The following is a 26,515-nucleotide window of genomic DNA, read 5'->3' as shown; positions in this document are numbered from 1 at the left end:
TTACGCAATCCAAATTACTTGACACCGCGGAATTGGACACTTTGGAATGGTTAAGATGGCATGGTTTACCACAATTGGAAAAAAAGCTCAGAAATTACTTTACCAGGAAACAGAGGATGATTAGACAAATACAGGGGACATTAAAACCGTGGGGCCCAAGTGGGGGTGTTCCTCAAGCCTGCGGACAATTCAAAACATTTGTGGAGGTTTAAGAAAGATGGTACCCCCCCAGGGGGGTGAGAGATGGCTCAACTGCTCTTCCAGAGGTCCTGAGTTCAATTCCCAGCAACCACATGGTGGCTCACAACCATCTGTAATGGGATCTGATGCCCTCTTCTGGTGTGTCTGAACACAGCTACAGTGTACTCACATACATGAAGTAAATCTTTAAAAAAAAAAGATGTCCTAGTAGCCTTGGCATTTGAATGCTCAGTCCCCAGTCGTTGGTGCTGTTTGGACAATTCAGTCAGTGTGGCCTTGCTGAGGGAAGTGTCACTGGGGCGGTGCCTTGAGAAGACTCCGCCATCCCCTTCTCTCTCTGCTTCCTGTTTGAGGTTGCGAGCTCTCAGTTGCTCCGGCCAGTAGTGTCTCTTCCCTACCCTCATAGTGAAGGACTCCAATCTCTCAGGAACCAAGGACCAAAAAGCACGGCTGAAGCCAGGCATGGTGGTGGACGCCTTTATTACCAGCGCTCAGGAGGCAGAGGCAGGTGGGTTTCTGTGAGAGTTTGGAGCCAGCTTGGTCTACATAGTGAGTTCCAGAACAGCCAGGGCTACACAGAGAAACCCTGTCTTAAGAACAAAAACAAACAAACAAACAACATAAAAAAAAATGTATAGCTGGCGAAACATCTCAGAGGGCAAAGATGTTTGTGGTGCAAGCTTGGTGCCTGAGTTCGCTCCCTGGAACCCACATAAAGGTGGAAAGAGAGAACCAATTCTACAAAGTTGTCCCCTGACCTCCACATGGGCACAGTTGCCTGAGTGCATGCATGGTCATCAAACACACGGACATTGGTAATCAAAGTTAGAACAAAACAAGAGCTGGCTTTTTTTTTAAGATTTTTTTTTATTTACTTATTATATATAAGTACACTGTTGCTGTCTTCAGACACAGCAGAAGAAGGCATTGGATCCCATTACAGATGGCTGTGAGCCACTATGTGGTTGCTGGGAATTGAACTCAGGACCTCTGGAAAAACAGTCAGTGCTTTTTTTTTTTTTTTTTTGGTTCTTTTTTTCCGGAGCTGGGGACCGAACCCAGGGCCTTGGGCTTCCTAGGTAAGCGCTCTACCACTGAGCTAAATCCCCAGCCCCAACAGTCAGTGCTTTTAACCGCTGAGCCATCTGTCCAGTCCTAACAGCTGGCTTCTTGATTGCCATGTGGAGTGATGCATCCTTACTTTGAAATGTCCTATCACATCTTAGTGTATGATCTACACGTGGGTGTGCGGGTGTGCAAGCACACGTGTTCATGTATGGAAGCCAGAGGCTGACATCAGGAACCTACCTTTAATACCCTCTACCTTATTTTTGGAGACCAGAAGCTCACCACTTGGCCAGACTGTCTATCTAGTGAGCAGTAGGGTTACCGACCCTTGCCCCTGAACCTGAGCTCCAAATTGAACTCCTTATGCATGTAGGGGTCATCCCCTGCCCCCAGCCCACCTTCTTTTAGAGACAAAGTCTTGTGTAACTCAGGCTCTCCTAAAACTTGCTGTGCAGCCAACCACGACCCTGAACTTCTGATCCCCACACCTCTCTACCCTCTGCCGAGGGTGTGCAGTGTGAGGCGAGCACCTCCACAGAGTGTGGAGATCGAGCCCAGAGCCTTGGGTGTGCTAGACAAGCGCTCTGCCAACCGCTCCACATGTACAGCCCTGCATCCGTTGTCCTGGCTTTGAACACGTCTGTGGTCCCAGCACTCGGAAAAGGAAGGAAGAAAGAACAAAAATTCAAATTCGCAACCGGGAAAGGGAATAACACTCGAAATGTATATAAGAAATACTCAAGTTAATAAAAAAAAAATCAAATTCGCATTGAGTGTCGGAAAACAGAATTAATGACTGGGTATCACAAATGGTACCATACTCTGCCTGGGTGTCACAGGTGGATTACTGTCGTCTGCTCCGCCCCAGCCCAGGAAGACATTTGATTGGTCGTTTTGCCGCCTGCTCCGCCCCCAGCTCCAGGAAGGCATTTGATTGGTCACTTTGCCGTGGAGCCCACTCTCACTCCCTTCTTGGTTCTGGGCTGAGTAGATGGGACATATGCACGCCCTGACCTGGAAGGAGCAGAAGAGAAGGAGAACTCTATCAGAAGTGAAGAGTGGGCTCCAGCCAGGCCTGAGCTCTTGACTGCCTCTGTTTCCCCTTGGGCGCACAACTCTTCCTCAACTCTTGTCGGTGCATTTCTGAGGCTACCAGCTGTCCTCAGGTTCCAGGTGCTCAGCTTCAGCCACCTTGGGGAAGACAGGCTTCTCTTCCTCAGAGTCATTTGTGGTTTCTGAAGCTCAGGAGAGAGAGGGCTAACCCTTAAGAGCTGCCAGCTGGGAGCGAGGAGGAAGAGGATACAGACCCACAAATCCAGAGGATGTAACAACCACAGCTCCACATCCCCACACCCCCGCCTTCTGCAAGTGCTCCCAATGGCTGGACCCAAGAGAAAACAGTGGACAGCTCGCAAGGCCCCTTGGGAGCCTCTTCCAGTACAGGGTGAGGAGGGCTTGTGGAAACACCAGGAGCATCCTGTTATCCAAGTTGTTAGGGTCAGAGCCTGGCTGGACCATGAAAGCATTAACAAGGCAGGCTTAGCCTCCAGACCCCACTAGGCCAATGAAAGAGACAAGCTATATCAAAGCAGAGAAAAGAGATTTATTTGATGTGGGCACATTGAGAAGAGACCAAAGACATCCAGTGACACCCTCCTCCCACAAACCCCTCTGAGGGTCCTGGCGTGAGGTTTGTGTTTAAACAGAGGGCAAGAGGCATGAAGAGCCAAGTAGTCTTGGCCAAGGTGGAACTGGCTCACCATTTCCCGGCTCCTCTCTCCCGTAGGTGACCTAACAAGTTGTCAGAACGGTATGAAGTCTCTTCCTGGGAGACAAGCTCCCCTCTGGCTGACACCAGGCCTCAGCCCTTTCCTTCTCTAAACATCTCCTGTGGAGATTCCAATTTCTCAGGGTTAATCCTCTTACAGGTCTAGTAGCCAAAGGGAGGTGGTCTAGAGTCTCCTCAGAATATCTTCCCTCCTGCCAGTAAGTCCCTGTGCTCCTAAGGTGACACCTGCCATCTCCTTCTGGTCCCCCAACTTCAGATCTAGCCACCTGGATCCACAACATTCTTCATCCCAGCAACCTCAGAGCCGCCACTACCTGTCTTTCTGGGGCATGGCCACACTCACCCTCCTTTTGCGCCAGCTCTGTTCCCAGCCCTGCAGCCTGAGCCTCTCTCCTCTGCAAGTTCCTACTGGACCCAGGAATGCTGCAGCCAGCTAGAACCAAGGACTGACTCCTGAACTCTCGGGGGCTGTGCCTGGAACTGTCCCCCAGTGGCTCAGTCTGTATCTCACCTCAAGACATCAACACTGACAGTCCCTGGTCCTGGCAGACCCTCACCCCATGGGTCCTCTGACTGGATAAAGGGGGCTAAGATCCACTCATTCATTCATTCATTCATTCATTCATTCATTCATTCATTCATCCAGTCCTTAAGGAAGCCAGGGCTGCCCCGAGTCTCTGCAAAGTAGAGTTTTTGCCCCCAGTACTGGCTCTGTGGGCAGGATCTGTGGAAGGCTGCTACAAGAATAAAGTCAGCAGATTAGACCGTACTGACCTAGCTTAGAACCCGCCAGCAGGGAGCAGAGGCCATAAGAAAGGGGAGCCCCTATGGCTACTTCTCAGTTCGGGTTATCAGTGCCACCTCCTGACAAGTCAACCAGGCGCCACCCCAACAGGGTCCTGCCCTCCTCACCCTCCCCAACTGTGTCCGACTGCACGACTGTTTACACTCTGACCCTAGCCTAGGAGGGCAGGAATGCTTGCTAGATTTCCAGTTTCTCCCTTCTTCCCAGAAAAGGGCTGGGACTGGGGTGGGGGTGGGGGTGGGAGTGGGGGATGGGCTGGACATCGGAGCCCAACGACAACCCAGCAGGTCTCGAGTAAGGTACTTCTCTCCAAGAGCTGAGGGTAAGAACCTGCCCCCAGCCTGTCTCTGGACTCGACCCTCACATTCTCCTAGGGAAGTGCTCCCAACATGGGGCTGGCCAAACAAACCTTTATTCCTCCTGTGGGAAGAAACCCCAGCTCACCTTTGGGAAGATTTATGGCACAGAGTGCTGCCTCCAACACCAGAAGCAGGGTGTAGGGGTGTAGACTAAGCAGGACTCAGCGTGCTTGGTCCCTTCCTGGAGGAGGGGGCAGGACAGACAAGAGGGTCAGGTCCCTGCCAAGCTGAGCAGCTGACCCCAGGGGGAGCAGAATGTGGCTGAAATGTCCAATTGTGCCCGAGTCGGGCCCACACGGGCGTCCAGCCTTCCCTTTATCATCCCCGGCAAGCATTTACAGTCAATAAGCGGCCTAATTAATTCCCTTCAAAGACCTCTCAATTACTCATCCGGCTACAGAGAACAATTAGAGCTGCAGCAGCTAGCAGCTCACAGTGGAAGTGAGGCCAGCCAGAGCCGCAGATGGACCCCCCTGGGCCTGCAGCCTCAGTGTCCCCAAGGGGCCCCTTCCCTAACAGAGGCCCGGCCACGGGTCCCTGGGGCCCAAAGAGGTGGTGCCGTTCAAGGAGCACCATCTTCCTCCTCAGATGGGTAAGCAGCTAGTGTTGTTCTCCCCACTTCTTAAGGCAGGACACTGAAGCAGGGGGCAGCTGGGACCTCTGGGGTAGCACGACCCACAGGAACGCCAAACCCCAGGCTGTAGGGCTCTTTCGGCCTCCAGGAAAAGAATTTGTGCCTGTGGGACAAGGGAGAAAACCAGACAGGGGCTGCAGCTCAGACTAAGCTAGACAGAATCCACTGTCCCATATACAGCTGGGTCCCTCCCGAGGCTGGAGCATGGCTGCCAGTGGGCCCCAGCAAGGCAAGGCCTCCCAGAGGCCCAGGGGGCTTGGCTAAGCTTGGCTTCCTTGCTCCAAGTTCCAGACTTGCTCAAGTCGCTGGCCAAGATCATGCTCCTGCCCACCTTCACTCCAACCCACGGCCCCGACTATTGGCTCCTGATTTCCTCCCCCCACAACCCCCAAACAACAGTTCCCCGGCAAATGCAGGGTTAACTCCCAGCTGCTCCCGGCTGCCACGAGGGGGGTGGGGGCCCGCAGGCGTGCCTGTCGGGAAGTATGGATCTCGGCAGTGGTTTTACTGGAAAAGCTGTAGCTGAAGGTGGGAGGGGGTCACCATGGCAACTTCTGGCTGTGGGAACAGGTTGGCTGGTGGGAACCAATTCTTCCAGGGGCCCAAGGGGGCCCGGGCGGTCCTGGCCACCCCAGGGATCCTAATCGTCCCCCTTTTCTGTGGCTCAGCGAGGCATGGAGGCCCTCCCTAACCTGGCACCACCGGTCTCCCCACCTCCCTCCAGCAATATCTCCCCAGGGCCTGCCCGAGACTCGGCCTCCCGCCCCCATCTTAGAGCCCTACACCCCAGCTGCGAATCGATGCACCAATTACCAGGCCCGCAGGCCCCGCGCCGGGAGCCGCAGGGAATCTCCCGCCTGGAAGAGTTCTCTCGGAGAGCACTACTCACAGGCTGCAGGAATGGGGAGAGGATGCTCAATTTCAGGGAAGAATCCTGTCCTGAACCCCACACACCGGTCCCGGAGGCCAGCGGTACCCTGGCAGGAGCTCGCCCCACTCGGATCCCAGCGATGGAAACTTGGGCTAAATCACCAATTGCCTGTTCTTTCCACCCGACACATCACAAACGAAAGCCCCCATGATGGGTGTGAGCAGGGACAGGTGTCCCCAGGGGCAGCTCCCAGTCCACCCTGCCCTGCTAGCGCTCACTCAGGTGGGTTTATGAGTAGGTAGTGGGAGAGATGTTGTCCCGCTTCCTTTCCTGGAGGGTGGGGGTACACTGGACCTCCCACCCAGACCCACGCGATGCCCTGGCTTGCAGCTGATGCAGCCGCAGACTCCTGAGGCCTTGCTGGCTGTGGGTGCACAGACCCGAGATCTGGCTAAGGGTGGGCTGGTGGAGCACTTCGAAGAGGACCCTGTGTGAGAAGGCTGCCCTCTGCAGCCTCAGCAACCCTGCAAGTTCAGGGCAGGTTCAGGGCAAAGTCACTTCAGGAATCTCCTATGGGGCTGCGAAAGCTGGGACCTGGTAGGGAGGAGCGAACCACACCCTCCTCTGTGTTCAATTTAGTCCCTGGGACAGCGGATCATAAACGGAATGACAAGGTACCAACCCCGGCATGTCACGTGTCTGAGCCTCATCTGCAAAATAAACACAGTAAGACCACTCCGTCTTACTAGTGAGCAAGCACTAGTGAGCAGGTGGTGTTGGAACGCCAGGGTCTCCCATGCCACCTCGCATTGGTTTGTTTGGACAAAAACCTTGTTTGAGACAAACCGTAGCCCCTGGCTAGTTCGGAATTCCCTGTACGAACCAGGTTTGCCTGAAACTCACCCTCAGAGAGAATGACTTCTCAGACGCTGGGATTTCAGGTGCGCACCCCCACACACCACCGTACAGCTCGTAGGCTGGCCTTTTTAAGACTCATTTATTTTGGGCTGGAGAGATGGCTCAGCGGTTAAGAGCACTGACTGCTCTTCCAGAGGTCCTGAGTTCAAATCCCAGCAACCACATGGTGGCTCACAACCATCTGTAATGAGATCTGATGCCCTCTTCTGGCGCGTCTGAAGACAGCTAGAGTGTACTCAACGTATATAAAACAAATAAATCTTCAAAAAAAGAAAAAGACTCATTTATTTTGGGTGATGAGTGTTTTTCGCCTGCATGTGTATTTGTGGAATACATGTATGCCTGATACTCAAAAGGGGGGGGGGGGAATCAGATCCAGAAGAACTGGAGTTACAGACAGCAGGTAGCTGTGGCACCATGTGCATGCTGGGAAGAGAACCCAGGTCCTCAGCAAGAGCAACAAGGGCTTAAAGGTATTTTTTTAATCTTTAATTAATTAATTAATTAATTGGTGTTGTGGTTTTGTTTTTCAAGACAGGCTTTGTAGCCCTGGCTGTCCTGGAACTCTATAGACCAGACTATTCCTGAATTCTCAAATCTGCCTGCCTCTGCCTCCAGAGCAAGCACTGGGATTAAGGCTGCCACCACCGCCACCACCACCGCCGCCACCACTCAGCCTCCCACTCCTTTCCAAGCTTAAGCCATGCCCAGCTGATTCCTAACTCGTGTGCAGGTGTTTTGCCTGTGTGGATGGACATTCACCCCATGCATCCCTGGTGCCCAAAGAAGGCACTGGATCCCCAGAACTGGAGTTACAGATGCCTGTGAGCTGCCACGTGGGTGCTGGGAGCTGAACCTTGGTCGTCTTCAAGAGCGGCTGCTGCGTTTTACCATTGAGCCATCTTTTCAACCCCTGGTTTCATTTTTCGGAGACAGGATTTCATTTTGCCCAAGCTAGCCTAGAACACAGTGTAGCCCAGGCTAGGTTTAAACTCCCAAGCCTCATGCCTTTGCCTCTCAAGTACCAGGATTATAGGTCACGGCCTGTCTAGGGCCCTTCTTTGGGTCTCATGGGTGACTGGGTCCCTATGGAGCTCCACCTATCAACCCAATACCAGAAGAGCTGGGCTTCGGTGGTAATGCCCACGGCAACCAAGATGAAGCAGTGGGTGAGCCTGCCAGTTCTAGACTCCCATGGGCACAACCTACGTGTACAGCTTCACACACACACACACACACACACACACACACACACACACCAGTGCACGGGAAGGTCAACGCCCCCACTGATGGGAGTCCTTCCATCTTGACCACTGGGCCAGGATGACTTGGGTGCTGCCTGGGCCTGAGCTTCTGTCTGCTTCCCACCCTGCTGCTGCCAGCCAAGCATGTTTGACTGCCTCCACAATCCCAGAGAAACATCTGGGGGGATAAGTGCCACATATAAATAATTAAGACCACATGAATGTTTGCCAACAACAAGAACAACAAAAATTAAACCCCCATTCTGGGAATGGCTGCCCATAGGGGGCTCTAGGGAAGCTGTTCCACCCATCCCCAATGGACTTCATGGGGGTGGTGGGGTAGGGGAGGCTTCTAGGTCTCTACCCAGAGCCCAGGGGCCAGCCAGAGTGAGCACAGAGGGGACCAGTGTCCAGGAGTGGGGTCAGAGCCCTAGCATAGCATGAGGTAGCTGGACAGCCTGAAGCCCAGCCCCTAGTCCAGGTTTCCCGAGCCCAGTGCCTGGAAGGCTCTTGGTTCCCAGTAAACACTTACACAGGACATGAACAAGTTGAACACATGACCTCTAGATTCCAAGGGACGGCCTGAACTGCGTGGCCCAGGCAGGAAGTCCAAGCGAACTTTCAGAGGGATTCAGCTGCCCTTTATGTCCTCCTTGGCAGGAGGGCCCACACCAACGGAAGGCTCTCTCCTGTGGTGTTCCTGGTTAGGAACCTGCCACATCCCAGCAGAGGTCCTCTGTGAGTTCGAGGCTAACTCCTGCTGCTCAGTGAGATGCTATCTCAAAAAACCAAAAGCCTAGAGGGGCCCCAGTTGACTACAGGAGCTGAATACCCTTGTCTATCCCAGGGTCAGCAGAGGTCCTAGCCTTTGATGGAAGTGTCCTGTCCCCCGGCTCATGTCTCCGGGGACTGTCTTCTGAAGAAAGCCTCCTCAGTCCTCCTCAGTCCTCACACAGTTCCTGAGCACCCAACGACGATGCCCAACATCGTGATGGGGATCCTGAAATAAGAGCCAGGAAGGGATCCTGCAGCCCTGTGAGGGACGTGGGGACAGTGACAAGGACAGAAGCTGCTGCCTCGAGATGAGCCAGGTGCAGGAGAGACGGAAGAATGAGGCTATGGACCTTGGCAGAGATGAGGCTATCATGGGAGACTCCCTGGAGGAAGAGGCAGGCTTTAAACCGGAAGTGACTCACCCAGGTACAGAAGAGAATGAGAGCTGGACCACCTTCTCGGCACGGTCCTCGGCTGCCTTTACACACACTGGCCACCTACTGTGGTACACAGAAACCTGAGCGTTGGACGCCCAGGCTCCAGTCCTGCCCACAGTACTTACAGGAGCCTCCTGAGCCTGCTTCGTCACCAGTGGGAGTCGCCGTCCTGCAACGCCAGGATCCTGGCCCTGATGTGATTTCCACTCCTTGACAGGAGGCAGAGTATCCTAACCCAGCGCCCAGCGAAGGCCTGAGAACCTTGACCTTGTTTTCTCCCAGAATCTTCCTCCCCCAAATGGCAGTTCACCTCCATACCCCACTGTTGGGAATGCACCAAAACCTCAGGGTTGCTGGCACCTCTCAAACGTTCAGAACCCATGAGAGGAGGGAGACCTGGCAGTGTACCGGGCAGTTGCCCGTGTTTGGTCCAGCCTGTCTGTGGGATTCTGCCGCTCCCAGAAACAGCTGTACCTGCCCACCACAGGAGGGTGTCACTTCTGCATGCTGTCCTATGCTGGGTGAACAGGTCTTAGGGTATGACCATGGGGGGGTCCAACACCTTAGGGTAAGAGACACTCAGGCTCGTCTCTGCTCCCAGCAATTCCCCACTACGGGGGGGGGGGCGTGAGCCTCTCTGTGACCAAATCACCCTCAGGTCACTCTGTACTGCACACAGCCCTCCAGACACCCCAAAGGGGGGCCTTCTTCCAGCCTGGACTCAGCAAGCAGGTGCCAGGACAAGAAAGTATCAGACCCGGGAAACGATGGCCTTCATTCAAGCCTGACGTTATCAGCGCTGTGCACCTACCTGCCAATAAAACCCACATACACATTGGAATTTGCAGATTACGAGTCTCTGCAGGACACTTGTATATTACTGCATATAAAATATTCTCCAAAAAGCGGGTGTGGTATCTCTTGCCTGTAGTCTTAGCACTTTGGGGTCTGAGGCAGGATTGCTGTGAGTTCTAGGTTAACCTGGTCTACATAGTACTTGCCAGACCGACCGGTGCTACAGAGCAAGACTCTGTCTTGGCGACTGGAGAGATGGCTCAGTGGTTAAGAGCACTGACTGCTCTTCCACGGGTCCTGAGTTCAAGTCCCAGCAACCACATGGTGGCTCACAACCATCTGTAATGGGGATCCAATGCCTCTTCTGGTGTGTCTGAAGACAGTGACAATGTACTCACATACAAAATAAATCTTAAAAAAAATAAAAAAGATCCTTAGCTACACATCGAGGCTGCTCTGGGGGTCTATAAAACCCTGTCTTCATGGCCCCAAGAGAATAATATGAATAAAATCCATCTACTGCCAGCATTAAGGAGAAATATAATTGGGCTTGTCCGTTGAGCATGTGGTTTAAATGCTAAGTGCAGCCCTTGGTTCTCACACATTCCAGCCTGAAGAGCAAGGCCTTACAGATGCCCTTGGGACTCCTGGGTGAGTTCTTGGTGCCTTCTGCACAAGCCCCTGTGCCAGCTCAAACTGTCTCCCTTCTTCCCAATGCTCTGCCACTGTGACCAAAGTTCCTGCTGATGTGAGGTGGCCTCCAACAGTGGCCACTCTCCACCCTCTGCCAGACTGCCAGGGGAAGAGAGGTGAGGCTTGCCTGTGGAAGGGAATGAATGCTACTGAAATAGGTAGCAAAGAGCAGAGTTGGTTCCTCCTGACATCCGACTTCCTCTGCGAAGGGTAAAAGGGCAACATACGGCAATTTGAGCTATGACGTTTGAATCCTGGCTCTGGGAGAAGTAACTGACTGGAGGACTCACAGATACGATCACATGGTGGGTGATCATTGTTGTTCTTCCTATGGGGTTGCAAACCCCTTCAGCTCTTTCAGTTCTTTCTCTAGCTCCTCCATTGGGGTCCCCATGCTCAGTCTGACGGTTAGCTGCCCCATGGTTTTCCTAATGGTCCCGGGGCTGAGGAGCTATGGGGTCTAGCCACTTCACAGCCACTAGGACGGTCTCACGTCGCATGTGCGATAGTCTAGAAAAGATCAAGACAAGGACAGTTTCTACTGATGGCTTTGTTTCACAACACAGCAAGGTCCTGAAGGTCCTAAGTCGGGGACATCTTCAAGAACAATGTTCCTGAGTTAGGCAGGTCTACCTGTCAAAGACTCAGAGCCTGGGTGGGGGCCTGGCAGATGTCAAACTGTGCTAGGCGTCTCAGTCAGGGTTTCTATTGCTGCTTAGACAGCATGACCAAGAAGCCTGGACCAAGACAGGGCGGGAAGCAGGAGCTGATACCCAGGCCATGGAGGGGTGCTGCTTACTGGCTTGCTCCTCATAACTTTCTCAGTCTGCTTTTCTATAGAACCCAGGATCACCAGACCAAGGATGGCACCATCCGTAGTGGGCCCTTCCTCCTTGATCACTAGTTGAGAAAATGCCCTACAGCTGGATCTCATGGAGGCAGTTCCTCACGGGAGGTTCCTTTCTCTGTGAGAACTCCAGCTTGTGTCAAGTTGACACACAAAAACAGCCAGGACACTAGGGGACTCGGGAAGCCTACTACGTTTGACATTTGACAACCGGGCCAAGCCTACATCTCCAGCAGGCCCAAAACCTGAAACCCTGACCACACCCACCATTCATACCAGTCTCCCAAACCTTCCCAGGCTTTCCCATTGGGTTCTGGCCCCAGGCTGTGGAGTCAGGGAATTCAGGGGACACCGGGGACAGTCTCAAGAGAGGCATGCCCTCTGGGGCCTCTGCCAAGTCCACAAGGGCAGAGGGAGGGGCACTGGCTTTGTGGGCTAGATCCTGAGCCCCAAGGCCCACCCCACTCCTGCTCCCTGTACTGGGACAGGGGCTGTTGAGACGAATCCATGCAGCCCCAGAATCTGACCCTGTTGTCCTCCTGCCTGAAAATCTGAAAGGACAGAGCTGGGGGCCCCAGAGCAGGCGAGAATCTCAGCAGGCAGGGTGCTGACCCTGCACCTCCGTCCAGGCTCCACAGCAGGAAGCTTGGTGCCAGTAAATGAGATGTGAGAGATTAGAGGTCTTGCTGCCTGATCAGAAGCCGCCTGAAGTTACAGACAAGTTCCTGGAAGAAGAAGGAGGAAGTTGCACGGTAAATAATGTCAAATGCAGCACAGCCCAGGAGCCAGGCTGTCCTGTGAGCAAGCAGCGAGGAGCAGGAGCCAGCAGCGGGCTGCACTGTTGGGGGGGCGGGAACGGGGACAAGACTAGCAAGCTGTCTTGGAGGGAGGGGCCTGGGAAGGAACAGATAGCACGGAATATGGTATAGCCTGCTGCCAAGTAGAGCTTGGGACACCTGGGAAGGTGGCAGACGCTCACACAGTCTCTAAGCACAGCTGGTGGGACTTCTCCCAAACTCTTCTGGGGAGCCCAAGGCTCCTGCCCTCAATGCCTGCAACCCCTAATCTCTCAGGGAGGCCACTGAGTGAGGACTGTGCTACCTCAAGGATCCAATGCTCTTCCCTGCCCCACCCAATCTAAGATTCCTGGAGGTCATCTGCTTTCCGAACACACACAGGGGCAATAGTCCTCCAGGATTCCCCAGGGTGTCCTCTGCTCCTCCAAGCCTTCTCTGTTGGGCTCCCATGCTCCAAAGCCACCTCTCAAATTCCCCTTAAAGCACATCCTGGTGGTGCTACCCCAAGGGACCTCAAAATGTGGGTCCCTCAGTCAGACATGCAGGTCTAAGACATGTAGCCTTAGCATTTGTGCTCTCTGGAGAGGGGATGGTGTAGGAGGTGATTCGGATCATTTCGGCTGGGCCAGATGGGACATGGGGGTGGGATGGAGCTGGCTCTCTGTAGAAAGAAGAGGAAGGACCAGATCATGAACTGATCATGACTGCAACATGTGACCAGTCCCATGATTGCAAGAACAACACATGACCGACTCTCCAGTTGGGCCGAGGGAGGATGCACAGGGTGTGTGGTCTCCTCACTGCTCTGGCAAAAATGCTCGAAAGTGGCCAATCTCAGTAAGATTACCTCTATCCGTCCTGTTCTTATCACAGGACCACCAGGCAGGACAGGGTGGCTCTGCTCCCTCGGAGCCCCGAGTCCTTCCTACTGTTCCTTGTAAGTCCTGGTCTCTATGGCTCCCTCAGCACGCTCCGATACACGTCTAGCAGATGAGCGCACACACACTCAGATGCACACCTAGCAGGTGGTGAGTGCACACACACTCAGATGCACACCTAGCAGGTGCTGAGCGCACACACACTCAGATGCACACCTAGCAGGTGGTGAGTGCACACACACACACTCAGATGCACATCTAGCAGGTGCTGAGCACACACACACACTCAGATACACACCTAGCAGGTGCTGAGCACACACACACACTCAGATGCACACCTAGCAGGTGCTGAGCACACACATACACTCAGATGCACACCTAGCAGGTGCTGAGTGCACACACACTCAGATGCACACATAGCAGGTGCTGAGTGCACACACACTCAGATGCACACCTAGCAGGTGGTGAGTGCACACAAACTCAGATGCACACCTAGCAGGTGGTGAGTGCACACACACTCAGATGCACACAGCACTGTTTCCCTTGCAGAAGCTGATGGCTGAGATGCCCTTGGACCTGGAGGTGCTGAGTTGCTGAGGAGAACTTCATAAGAGCCAGTCACAAGCTGGGCATGGTGATTCATGACTTTAATTCAGTACCAGGGAGGCATGGGCAGGCGGATCTCAAGGCCAGCCTGGTCTACATAGTGAGGTTCACGATAGTCAGAACTCTATAGAGAGACCTTATCTCAAAATAAAATAAAATAAAATAAACACACACATGCGCATGCGCACCAACACACACACACACACACACACACACACACACACAGATAAACAAAGGCCATACAAGGTAAGATCAAAACCCCGAGAGAGTGGGACTGGGCATACATTTCCCAACTGGTTCCAGCATATGTAAACTAACCACTTACTGGCTGATCCTCGGGAAGCTGGGTCCTTTGCTTAAAAGGAGTCTAAAGGACCCCATCACAAAGTGAGGTCCTGCACATCCCAAGGACACGCATACCACATGCCTGCCTGCCCAGAGGGCCGGAGTAAGTCTGATGACGCAAGAGTCATCCAGATGGGAAGTGGGAGAACACACTTCCATCCCTTGGGGAGGTGGCTTTCGAGGTAGCCTGGTGACTCACTGGTTCCACCCCAGGCCACAGAAGCAGAGGGACTCGGAGCCAGGAACAAGGATGCTCCCGGCAGCAGCACCAACTCACAAAGCAAACCGGACGTGGCTGAAGGTTCCTGACTGGAACTGTGTCCTAGGGCCTTCGAGATGGTTTAGCAGGTAAAAGACAGCTTGCTGCCAAGCCCCAGGACTCCAGGTGACAACTGACACCCTAAAGCTTAGGTCTAGACTAGAAAGTTACAAGGCTTCCACAAAACAGGAAGGACAACCCACGGAGAGGTGATGGCTCTCAGGAAGACGGTTCCTAACCTCAAGAATTCCACTTGCACAATGATTCAAAATCCAGCCCCAGCTCACTGTCTAGAGAGAAGGACACGAGCTCGCAGATCAACAAGGGAAGCAGGTGATGATCAGGAAGGCAAAGGGAGGGAGGGAAGGAGGGAAGGAGGGAGAGAGGGAGGGAGGGAGGGGGGAAGTTTCTGGAACCTTGACTCAGGTATACTTTTTTCCCTCCCTTTAAAGACAGGATTTCACTCTGTCACCCACACTGACCTCAGACTCATGAAAACCCTGCTGCCTCAGCCAACTGACCCAGTGCAGGGATGGCCCTCCTGAGCCATTGCCACAGCCACTGGGTGCCACAGCTTCATGGTTGGTCCCCTTCTTGGTGGTAGTGGCCACAACACAGGAGCTCATCTGCTGTTCGAAATTGTTTGTGCCCTGTGTGCTTTTCTGTGGGGGAGTTAGAGCTCCCTCATAGCCGTGCTGAGGCAAGCCGATGCTGAGGTGAGATGAGGTGGAGGGAACAGGCCCTTTGGCCTTATAGAAACTGAAGCCCACTGTGTCTGTTTGCACAGCAAGCCCACCTGCCGTGGTCCCTCTCATGTTCACTCCTTGCCCTCAGGGCACAGTGCCAGGTTTCCTCATCTGTCTCAGGGCAAAAGCAGTGGGCTCTCCCTGTAGGGGTCATGCAGGGGTGACTACTTTCCCTTTCCCCAACCCTCCATCAAGAAAGGGGGGCCTTGGCATGATGGGGAAGCTACACGGTCCAAGTATTTGCCCACTGCTAAGCCCAGGCAGCATCCCACGATCTCCTAGCTTTACCCCTCCCCCAGGCTGGAATGGTGATGCCCCTGGTCTCCTTTGGACCCGCGCTCTATGGAGGGGTGGGCTGAGCAGCTGGGAAAGATATTCTCCCTGTTTCCTGGGGCCAGCTGCTATCTACAGTTCCAATCTGCCGCCTCTCTTTATCTCCGAGGGACGGCTGGGTTCCCAGCAGCCTCCCCACAGCTCACTTCCTGCCAGTGGCCCAGCATTACAGGAATACACACACACACGGCACACTGAACCAGCTCAGCACGTGAGCGTACGTGCGCACATGTGCCCACACCCAAGAGCCTGCACCAGCCTGGCCCAGTGCCAGGCAGTCAAACGTAACCCCAAAGACAGCTCTCCCACCAGAAACCCTGGCCCGAGTCTCTTAAAATCCTCACTCAAGTGGCAAGAGATGATGAGGGTGGGGCTGACCTTGATGTTTCTGGACTGTCCAGGGAGCCACATGGCCCCTGTTCTCTGTGTGCACGACAGTGGCCCAAGATCAAGGGGTACTGGACCTAGTGACTCCTGTGTCAGCCACTCGGAGACACACAGGCTGCCCCTCCCTCATCAGCCACTCGTCTATCATCTGACAAGTCCCAGAATCAGGCACTTGACTAAGCACACAGGACATGGGCTGGTTCTTGTCTTGAGGATCAGGTGACACAAGTGTCCATGTGTAGCCCGTAGACAGTGGAAAGAAAGAGGACTCCATCCTTCCTTCATCAGGGTGGGCTCCCTGGTGGAGGAATGTTTCTGCTGAGACCCAAAGACAGGGAAGGTGAGGACCAAGGACATTCGCTGATGGCTGGCATGGGGCTGGCGAGGGTCCAAGCAGGAGATGCTGGGACTATGGGGAGAAGCAGAGAAGCACATTTGGGGGACAAAATATCACAAGGCTGAAGTGCTGGTGAAACACCCCAGAAAAAGAGCTACATCAAGAGGTTGGGTCAGGGAGGAGTGGCTGGAGAGATGGCTCAGTTTGTAAAGTAATAGTCTTGAAACCCTGAGGACCCGTGTGCCATCCCCAGCACCATGGAAAAAAAACGATAATGGTGCCTGGCTCTCAAAATCCCTGCTCCAGTGAGACAGACAAGCAGAGTTCAAGGGCCTGCCGGCTAGCCAGCCTGCCATGTCCCAGTAAGGGACGCAGTCCCAAAAATAAGGTGGACAGAGGAGCAACAACTGAGGTTGACATGTGGCCTCCACGTGTGTGCACATACATGCGCGTGTGTGCCCACACAGAAACACCAAATAAAAGGATCAGCAGCTGTTGCAGACACTCGGGTTGTCCTGCCCAGAGTCGTGGCTGTGGGGAGAACTGGTCGGGTGAGGTGACCCCACAAACTCTTTGGTGCTAACTGCAGAAAGGCCATAATCAGAGAGGAAGAGAGATGGGGTTGGCTTGGGGACCAGGACCAAGGCAGAGGACTAAAGGAGACAGCTCTACAGGAAATTCCTTACCCTAATGGGGGTGGCTTGTCCCTAACTGTCACCAGTGATACAGTTGAGAAATGACAGAGTTAAAGAATTAGGGGGCAGGAAAAGTTTGGAGAGAGCAGGTAGCAGCAGGGAAATCTCAAGCACCACAGACACATAGAGTCGGCAGCTGAAGGACAGCCCTTGCTGGGGTGAGGCACCGGGTGCACAGCCAACACAGGGAGAGAGAGACTCTGCACAGCAAAGGGGTGGGGGATGGTGGGAGGTAGAAGCTGACAGGCTTTTGTCCCAAGTCAGGAGCTTGAGGAAGAAGATGGCCTTCTCGAAAAGTCTCCACTTTCCTTACCCAGCCACGAACCCTCTCCCTGTTTGTCTGCCTACCAGGGAGTCTATACAACTCCTCTCTCACCAGGATGACTCAAACCTCAGGCATGGCTACGGAAGTACACAAACAAACGTATGTACACACAGAGACGCACACATATCCACCCATAAACACGCACATATTTATAGACACGTCCTATATACTCCCGCACGAACACAGTCCATACAGATGCACACACGTGTGCATGCACGCAGGCATGCACACAGACGCACATAAATACAGGCACACACACAACAGAGACAGACAGAGAGACAGACAGACAGGTCCAGGTTGAGCTCCGGTATGATCTCCTCTAAACACACCTGGTTGTACACATCCCCATTCCTACCGGCTCCCCCACAATCCTGGGGCCAAGGTAGGACTGGTCCCGGAGCACCAGGCTGGAAGACTTAGCAACAGAGAGGTTCCTGTGCCCCACCCCCGCCCCAGGAAGAGTGTGCCTCAGTGGGGCCACTTGAGAAGGACAGAAGCTAGGGGTCCAGTTAGGTCTCAAGCCAGTTCCCCTCCTCACAGCTGCTTAAGGGCTGACAGGGCGCTCCCTCAGGAAGGCCTTGCAGTCTGAGAGGGTTACAAGCAGGTGGCTATTCTCTGCTCCTGCCATGGAAGGGAGGTGTCCTGCTCTTTTGTCCCCTCTCTCCCCTGAGAGCTCCCTTGGCTGCTCCCAGCCCATCCACCCCCCTCCCATGGAGCCTTCGCTCCCGCCCCCCACTTCCCAGCAGAAGCTGGAGCCAGACAATGAGATAAGGGTTTGTTTTCTAAGGACTGGAATTCGGGAATCGGGCAGAGCCTGCGGGTCAGGGCCAGAGCACCCTGCTCTGGTGAAGCAGGGTGGTTTTTCTGTTAGCTGGAGGCCCCTGGGGTCCCAGGCCTGCCACACTTCTGTACACTTTAAGGATGGTTCTGCTAGGTGTTTGGGAGAGGAGAAGAGTCCCTTAGAACTGGCTCTGTCCCTATAGGTGGCCTCTGGGCTGCGGCTCCTCCCCACTTCTCCAGCCCCCTGGACTCCCAACAGGTACACCACCTTCCCGTGGCCCATGCCATCCCCTAGCCAAGTCAGTTTCTCCTCCTCCATCACCTGTGGTCAAAGACTGATGCTTCCTCCAGGAAGCCTGCCTGGCTGCTCATTCCCAACACACCACCGGCAGATACAGCAGGCAAACACAGTCTGCATCTGAGAGATGCCTCGTTAGACCAGGGCCTCTGCTCCAGTAGGCCCTGCTCAGATCATCTTACTCCCAATAGACACCATGGACAGACAACTGGAGCTTTGGAAACGGAAGCAGTCGAGCAGGGCTGAGTTCCCAACCTCCCTGTGTGAGGAAAGGTCACCCCTTGGTCCTGGTAAGACAGAATGTATCCCACAATAGAAGCACCAAGTTCCAACATCAGGATAAACAGTAGTGCTTCCCACAAGCCAGGCTGGACGAGCGCACGCAGCCTCCCATCCTCACCAGATTTAGGGACCATGAGCACAGCTTGTCTGCTGACACACGGTTCGGAGGGGGCGGATTTTATTTTCCTTGCTTTTTCATTTTCATTTTAAGTTTTTAGAAAGAGTCTTGCTCTAATGCAGACTGGCCTGAGAGTCTCAGCCATCCTCATACCTCGACAGCAACCCACACCCCACCCAGAACTGGGATCTCGCCCCTCCTCCCCTCAAAGGGCTGGGATTACAGGCATGAACCACCATGCCTACTTTTTGCAGCCCTGGGGAATCAATCCAAGGGTCTCATCCGTGCTAGCTAGGTGCTCTGTCACAGTGCTCTTGGGCATGGCGTCCATGGAAGCATCTTATCTCTCAAATGGTGTAGGGAGGAGGGAGATTTCTAGAAACCTCTGCGACTCCATTTTCCAAATGCCCTAGGAGGTCATACCTCCAGCCCCAGTTGAAGACATCCTCGTGTCCCCTCCCTGCCTAATACAGCGCTCTGTAAACCTATATGGGAAGGCTGGGCGTGGTGGCTCATTCCTATATTCCCAGCACTCGGGAAGCTGCAAAAGGACTGCTGCGGCAGAGGGGCAGAATGAGTTCCAGGCTAGTATGGGCTACGGTGTGGGATTTTTAAAAAAAACAATCCCAAAACGGGTACTAGCGAGATGGCGCCACACTGAGAAGCGCATTCCACTCTCGCGGAGAACCTCTAACTCTAGCTCCAGAGTGTCCAGCGCCCTCTTCTGGCCTCATTAGGTAACTACACTCATGTGCATCTACTCCCCACCCACACACATACTTTTAAAAGTTTTAAATTCTTTTTTTTCCCCTCCTGACACAGGGTCTCTCTGTGTAACCTTGATTGTCCTGGAACTCTGTGGACCAGGCTGACCACAAATTCAGAGATCCACCTACCTCTGCCTCCCTAGTGCTGGAATTAAAGGTGCAAGCCACCACCGCCCGGCTTTAAATTCATTTTTTAAAAAAGAGGACTGGAGATGTGTCCCATTTGGTAGCATGCTTGCTTAGCACGCACAAAGCCTTAAATTCAGTTCCCAGCACAGAGTAAACTGGGCATGGTAGAACACATCTGAAATCCGAAGCAGGAGGGTCAGACGTTCAAGGCTAACTAGGCTACCCAGTGAGTTCAGAACTAGCCTGGGATACATGTTTCAAAAGAGAAAAATTAAAAAGACCCCAGTGGTTGAAAGCTACTGTTTACGGGCAACACAGTACCATATCTGATTCCTGGACTTCACATCAGCGTCTGCAGCCTGTTTCATCCGGTGTAAAATGAGGACCGTGAGGGATGGGAGAGACGGCTCAGAAGTTAAGGTGGTACTAATTACGAAGAGAACTTGTGTTCCATTCCCAAACACCCAGGTTGTTTCCCAGAGTGGCTAGGACGCTTAATTAAGTTAAATCTGCAGCGTCGTGAACAGTACCAGGAACATGCTAAAATCACCCGAACGTCAACTACGTTACCCATTTAACAAAGCAAGGAACTGTCATTCCCAAATTCTCCTAGTCTGTGGAGTAAGGGAACACAAACTACAACTCCCAGCATGCTGCGGGGCTCGCCAGCTGCATAAAATTCCAGAAAGGACTACAATTCCCATAGTGCTCCGGGCCTTCCCAGTACAGGTCTGCTCCGGGTCAGAAGAGTCCAGCTGCACGGTTCCCCGCTGGCACGGAAGAGACGTCCACGGAGCCTGCGGGCGCGGAAAGCGAGTGCCATAGCCATGCTACGCAGCCTGGCCCGGGCCGCGGTCCCGGGGCTCAGGGTGCCCTGGGCTCAGTGGTCTAGGAATTGGGCGGGGGTCCCAGCCCACGTGGTGGACCTGCGCAGCGACACGGTGACTCGGCCAGGGCCGGCCATGAGGCGCGCTATGGCCGAAGCGGTTGTAGGAGACGATGATTACGGCGAAGACCCTACGGTCCACGGTGAGCCGGGCGAACAGGCCCGGAGCAGGGGTCGTTGCGGTGACCTCTGAACGCTGTCCACGGTGCTGACAGGGCAGCACAGACGCAGAGGGGTGCCTTGCCTGGCCTTTGAGGAAGCACCCGTAGGCTAAGTGGTGCACTCTGTGTTCTTGTGCGTTCTCGTTCGTTCTCGGGGAGATCCTTGGTAATGCAGCCTCTTGAGCTCCACACTGAACTCGGGGAGCCAGAATCTGCATTTTAACCAGACCACCGGGTAGTTTCTATCCACTGTCACTCAGTTGCCCAGATGGATGTTGTCCAGGCTTGCAAAGCAAGCCACTCCCCCCAACACCTCCACTCCCCACCCCCGATGGAGCTCAAGGACCCACATCAGGAGCAAGGAAGAACCGGATTTGAGGCAGGTCTGACTGCAATGAGGCAGAACTACTCTCTTTCTTCACAAAGACAAAACCAATCTAGCAAAGAAAGTGCTTGCTGCTCCTTCCCAGGGGGACAGAATTTCATAATCTAGGGAGTGCTTTAAGGAGACAGCAAACCAAAGCCCACTCGGGGTCAATAACCACTGCTAAAGTGGCCCTCTAGTGCTGCTGGGTATGTACATCTTCAGCCGGTCCAGAGATAAACCACCGATCACCACCTGACCCCTGGAGGCCTGTTTGTGGGCCCAGGGATCACTGGGGCTGATCTAGAATCTTTCGACAAGGCTGTTACCAGGAACTTCAAAGCTGCTGAGCTACACCGCTCAGCAGGCACCTGGTGTAAACAGGTCACCACATCAAGGCAGGGAGGCACTGGCCTTGACAGGAATCTGAGGAGGGTGAACCAGGGCCTGGAAGGAGGAGAGAGCAGAACTCTTAAAGGGTGAGCAGCACCCAGGACTCAGGGAGACACCGGTGTGTGTCCTCTGGGGACGGAATCTAGATCACTTCAGCACTGAGCGTCACGCCACAGACAGGAAAGCCACCATGGGCGTTACACAGGCCATTTGCTCACCCACCAGCTGCACTCTTTGTGCCCTGCCAGTTCCCCAGAGGCTCTTCTTCTGTGGTGATGTGCAGAGGAAGTCTGCAGGGAAACCACAAGGCCTCACCTGCCGGGGCTGATGGGAAAGGAAGAAAAACAGGTGTGAGGTCTGGATGGGAAAGGGGGTTCAAACCACAAGAGAGTTTCAGTGGCCTGGGGTGGGGACTGCAGCCCAGGAGGATCGACAGAGGGGCCTCTGGACATGACAGGTGGTTACCAAGATCACTGACTAAGGGATGGCAGATGGACTCCGAGCCCCGCCCATGGGACCATCAGTTCTCCTCTGAACAAATGTACTTTTTAGGAGAGAAGTGCTTAAGACAAGAGTCTTGCTGTGTAGCTCAGGCCGCCCTCCAACTCAGTTATCCCCCTGCTTCAGCAGAGTACTGGAACCACAAGTCTATCCTATCCTCATACCCTGTAACAAGTTTGCACAAGGAACTGTACCAGGGTACAGTGGCCCAAGAAATTGCTGATTCTTGCCCTACCCACCCCCTCCCTTCTCAGAACTGCAGGAAAAGGCTGCAAAAGTGCTTGGGGTGGAGAGGACTCTGTTTGTGCCCACCAACACCATGGCCAACCTCATCTCTGGTGAGTGTCTACCTGCCCTTCTGAGCTGGGGTCTGTGGCACCATGGGCAGACCTGGATTTCTTTTGGGTCCAGCTGGTGGAGCACCCTGCAGTGGGAGGAGTGAGGTCTGTGAGTCTCTGCCACTCCCTAGCTCTTCCTCCTGGATGCTTGCTTACACTGCAGCCCTGGCCTGGGTTGTTTCCCAGTGTGCTTGTGTCTTCAGTTCTCTGATACGAGAGGCTGCTCTTGGTACCCCGGGCTGCCCATTCTTGGAGACAGCATCCTGGCATCCTGGCCCTCTTCCTTGCTGGCCCCGGGGTCCGATGCAGGTTGTTAGTGCCCAGCCTTCACAGTAAAACCAGCCTAGAATTGTGTATCACACCAGTCTTTTCAACATGTGGCAGTGAGGTGTTTCAAGGGGCGCTGCCTCCTGATTGACAGAGGCAGTCTCAGCTCACTGGGGGCCCTAGCTCAGCCTGGCCAAGCTGAGAACGGGCAGGGCAGAGAGAGACTCTGGACCCAGTTCCAAGTCCTGCCCTCCTCCCATCTGTCTCAGTGATGGGTCACTGCCGGCGCCGGGGTTCCCAGGTCCTCCTTGGGCAGGAGTGCCACCTCCACGTCTATGAGCAGGGCGGGGTGGCTCAGGTAAGGACCAGACAACACTCCCCTGGGGTTTTGGACATTCTCCAGCCAGCTAAGATATCAAGGTAGGCCCCCCCCCCGTTTCCCAGGCACCAGACTGGAACCGGCAGAAGGGATAAAGGGAGATGGAAGAGACAGCCAGTGCCCAGATTTGCTCATCTGCCGCAGTGCCTTACTGCCCCCTAGTGGACAGACGGGGTAGTAGCACTCCAGAAAGAAGCGAAGGGGCAGCAGGGTCTGAACAAAGCAGGAACCAGCACTTCCCAGTTGGGATGCTGTGTCTACATGCTCAGAAGAAAGACCCTGGGTTCCAGAGGTTGATCGTACTGCAGAGGAACCTTCCTACCTGGAAGTGCCACCGGACTCACCTGATCCAGTGTTCTCTCCCACCTGCAGATCGCTGGGGTGCATTCCCACCCCCTCCCAGACCTCCCTCACGGCACCTTGGACCTGAATGAGCTAGAGAGGGCGCTCGCCCGAGGCTTTGGGAGCTCCTACCATCCAGTCTGCGAGCTTGTGTGCCTGGAGAACACGCACAGCAGCGCGGGAGGCCGGGTGCTCCCCGTCGACTACCTCCGCCAGGTAGGGCGCTAAAGTCGGTGCACTCTGTCCCCTGAGCAGTCCGTGTCCCAGGAAAATCCTCTCTCTGGCGGATTGGCTCCGTGGTTAAGAACAGTGCTCTAACAGACAATTTGAGCTTGGCCGGATCAAAACCATCGGTAACAGTAACACTAGCTCCCGGGAATCCGGTTTCCTCTTCTGGCCTCCAAAGGCACACCATCACCACACATGGCATACGTCCACACACACATAAAAATAAAAATAAGGGGTTGGGGACTTAGCTCAGTGGTAGAGTGCTTGCCTAGCAAGCTCAAGGCCCTGGGTTCGGTCCTCAGCTCAAAATAAATAAATAAATAAATAAATAAATAAATAAATAAATAAATAAATAAAATAAATAAGACAACTGGACAGATGGTTCAGTGGTTAGCATCACTTGCTGCTCTTCCAGAGGTCCCTGAATTACATTCCCAGCACCCACACCAGGCAGCTCACAACTGTCTGTGACTCCAGCTCCTGGGGGAACCCAGTGCTCCTGAATTTAATTTAAATTAAAAAGAAAAAAATATTCCAAGCCCAGTCAGTGGCCTCTTGGAAATTTTGCCTCTGAACACTACCTGACCTTTGCCCCCAGGTGTGTCTCCTGGCTCATGCCCACGGGGCGAGGGTCCACCTGGATGGGGCTCGGTTGATGAATGCAGCCGTGGCTCTGCGTGTGCCCCCCGCACGCCTCGTAGAGCACTGTGACTCCGTATCCTTCTGTTTCTCTAAGGTAGGCTGGCCTTCCTGCCAGACCCGCTTCCTGGGCCGCAGAGGCCGCAGCCCTCACCCCTCCCCATCTCAAGGGCAGGCTTTGCAGGTTAGGCTCCAGGACTCTCTCCTCTCTTCCCTCAGGGCCTCGGTGCACCAGTGGGGGCTCTGGTTGGGGGACCCAAGGACTTCATTGAAGAAGCATGGCGCCTCCGCAAGGCCCTGGGTGGAGGCATGCGCCAGGCAGGAGTGCTGGCTGCGGCTGCCCTGGTGGGACTGGCTGAGGCAGAGGAGGTGCTGCTGAGGGACCATGAGAATGCCCAGAGATTTGCTAAAGGTGCCTGGACCCACCCTCACCCTCCCTCCCTTTTGCTTCCTTCTACCTAGGCCTTGATGACCCCAGCAGCAGGATCAGGTCCCCAGCAGGTCTGCATCCCAAGAGTCTAGTGTGTTGAGAGTTAGCCCTTAGGAGAGGACCTGGGTCTTCCTGACTCACCAGGCCCTACTCCAAGTACCCCACACCGGATGCAGCTAGCAGAGTCAGGCACCAGGCCAGAGTGGAGCCTCCAACTTGGGTGTTTTGTGCATATTCTAAATATTCGTAATGATCCTATGACGTTCCCACATCTGGGGCCAGAGTAGACGACCGACTTATTTAGTGACAGAGAGGGGAAAAGCAGGATTCAACTCATGTTTCCAAACGCCACATCAGGATTCAGGCTCTTTCCCCCACAAGATAGCTGGGCCGCCCTTCTGCCTTCCCTGTGGGATAGTTCTGGTGGTGGCCTATGGTTGGGCCCTGGGCTTACAGTATGCTCACCACAATGTCTGGCTCTAGGACTCCAAGACCTGGCGTCACCCATTTGCTCTGTGGATCCTGCCACTGTGGAGACCAACATGGTGCTGGTGCGGGTGGCTGGGCTGCCTCCCTCAGAGCTGTGCCAGCATCTACAGGCTGTGAGTGCCGAGGAAGTGGCTCAGACCGGCCATGCCGTGCGCGTGCTGCTGTTTCCCTGGACAGAACAGTCTGTGAGGGCCGTGTGGCACCGAGATGTGTCTGCCCAGGATACGGAACTGGCACTGAAGAAGTGGGAGTTTGTGCTGAGACAGCTGAGGCCCTGAGACCAGGGGATCAGGGACCAGGTGCTATGTTTGAAGTGGGCAGTGACAGGCCTCAAGCTGTTAGCCTGATGAAGGAAGGCTCCTCCTCTTTGGAGGCTGATGACATCACTCAGCCTCTGGTTTGCTCCAGTGACTCTCCGGTGCTGGCCTCATGCAGTCAGGAATAATCAGGCAGAGCTATAACCAGGCAGAGCTAGGACTGAATATCCAGAGGAGGAAGTGGATAAAGGAGACAGGTCCTGGGGCTGGGCGGTATGGCATGGCCACCTAGTGTGCATAAGCCCTGGGCTCAACCCCCAGCACTGTGGGTTCCATCCCCAGCAGGTGTGTTGGAATCCTAGTGTGCCTGGGGATTAGACATTCAAGGCCATTTTCAGCTACACAGTTTGGTGCAAGCCTGGGCTACACGGGACCCTGTCTTCAAGCAAACAGCTCCTTAGTGATTGACATGGTGGAATTATTAGAGGTGGATTACAAAATAAAATATTGAAGGCACTGTATTGGCCATGTTTTTATAGATTTACTTACTTATTTTATGTATGTGAGTACACTGTCGCTGTCCTCAGACACACCAGAAGAGGGCATCGGATCCCATTACAGATGGTTGTGAGCCACCATGTAGTTGCTGGGAATTGAACTCAGGACCTCTGGAAGAGCAGTCAGTGTTCCTAACCACTAAGCCATCTGTCCAGCCCCTGTATTGGCTATTTTTATGTCCGGGCTAAATACGCAACAGAGAGCAGCAAGTTCAATTCCCAGCACCCACACATTGGCTCACAACCATCTGTAACTCCAGTTCCAGGGGATCTGATGCCCTCTTCTGGCCTCCATGGGCACCAGGTACCTACAAAATACCCAGATACACATGCAGGCAAAACCAACAAGAACACACGCATGGATCTTCCATTCTGGATGTGTATATAAATCTGCGGAAAGGGAAGCACACCCCAGTCAGTTGTGTGTCACCATAACAAGTTACCAAAAGCAGTCAACTCACTAAAGAAAAAGTGTCTTTTGGCTTCCAGCCTTGCAAGCGTCAGTCTGTGACTCGTGATCCCTGTAGCTGCATCCACAGGAGGCAGAACATCATGGTAGAGCATTTGCCACAGGGACCTTTGGGGGGTAATGCCAGGATCTAAACTAGCAATAGTCCGTTGCTTTAGCTCTTGGTGTCTCACAGGAACCAGAGAGGAGACTGGACTTCAATGTGAGGGGATGAAGCAGAGACCCCAGATAGAGGTGACTAGGAAGCCGTTGGAGAGAACAGGCATGGTGTGTGGGCTGGTCAAAGGCACAGGAGGGG

The 26,515-nt window shown here is 54.1% G+C and overlaps 1 protein-coding gene and 1 long non-coding RNA gene across 7 annotated transcripts; one reads left to right on the top strand and one right to left on the bottom strand.

Moving 5' to 3' along the window:
* Window positions 1–1,074: 1,074 nt before the first annotated feature.
* LOC120095220 (uncharacterized) lies at window positions 1,075–14,970 on the bottom strand. Of its 4 annotated transcripts, none has more exons than XR_015631368.1 (4): window positions 14,803–14,970; window positions 4,308–4,403; window positions 2,091–2,283; window positions 1,075–1,923 (listed from the first exon to the last, which is right to left on the bottom strand). It is a non-coding gene; the product is annotated as an uncharacterized LOC120095220 (long non-coding RNA). The 4 variants fall into 4 exon arrangements; XR_015631365.1 differs by lacking the exon at window positions 14,803–14,970 and adding an exon at window positions 3,030–3,157 and having other exon boundaries at window positions 4,308–4,959; XR_015631367.1 differs by lacking the exons at window positions 4,308–4,403; window positions 14,803–14,970 and adding exons at window positions 3,030–3,157; window positions 3,833–3,926.
* A 5,269-nt stretch (window positions 14,971–20,239) lies between these two features.
* Window positions 20,240–25,712, top strand: Tha1 (threonine aldolase 1). 3 transcript variants are annotated; one of them, NM_001430275.1, is given in 7 exon segments: window positions 20,275–20,546; window positions 22,077–22,160; window positions 22,697–22,785; window positions 23,179–23,364; window positions 23,975–24,112; window positions 24,235–24,427; window positions 24,929–25,712. In NM_001430275.1, coding segments are annotated over 7 exon segments (1,176 nt in total). In that variant the 5' UTR covers window positions 20,275–20,344; the 3' UTR covers window positions 25,213–25,712.
* Window positions 25,713–26,515: the final 803 nt, after the last annotated feature.

Source organism: Rattus norvegicus, chromosome 10 (genome assembly GCF_021556685.1).
Source record: "Rattus norvegicus strain SHRSP/BbbUtx chromosome 10, alternate assembly SHRSP_T2T, whole genome shotgun sequence".
NCBI classification, from domain to species: domain Eukaryota; kingdom Metazoa; phylum Chordata; class Mammalia; order Rodentia; family Muridae; genus Rattus; species Rattus norvegicus.
The sequence above is the reverse complement of the archived record's forward strand: the minus strand, read 5'-3'. Positions and strand labels throughout refer to the sequence as shown.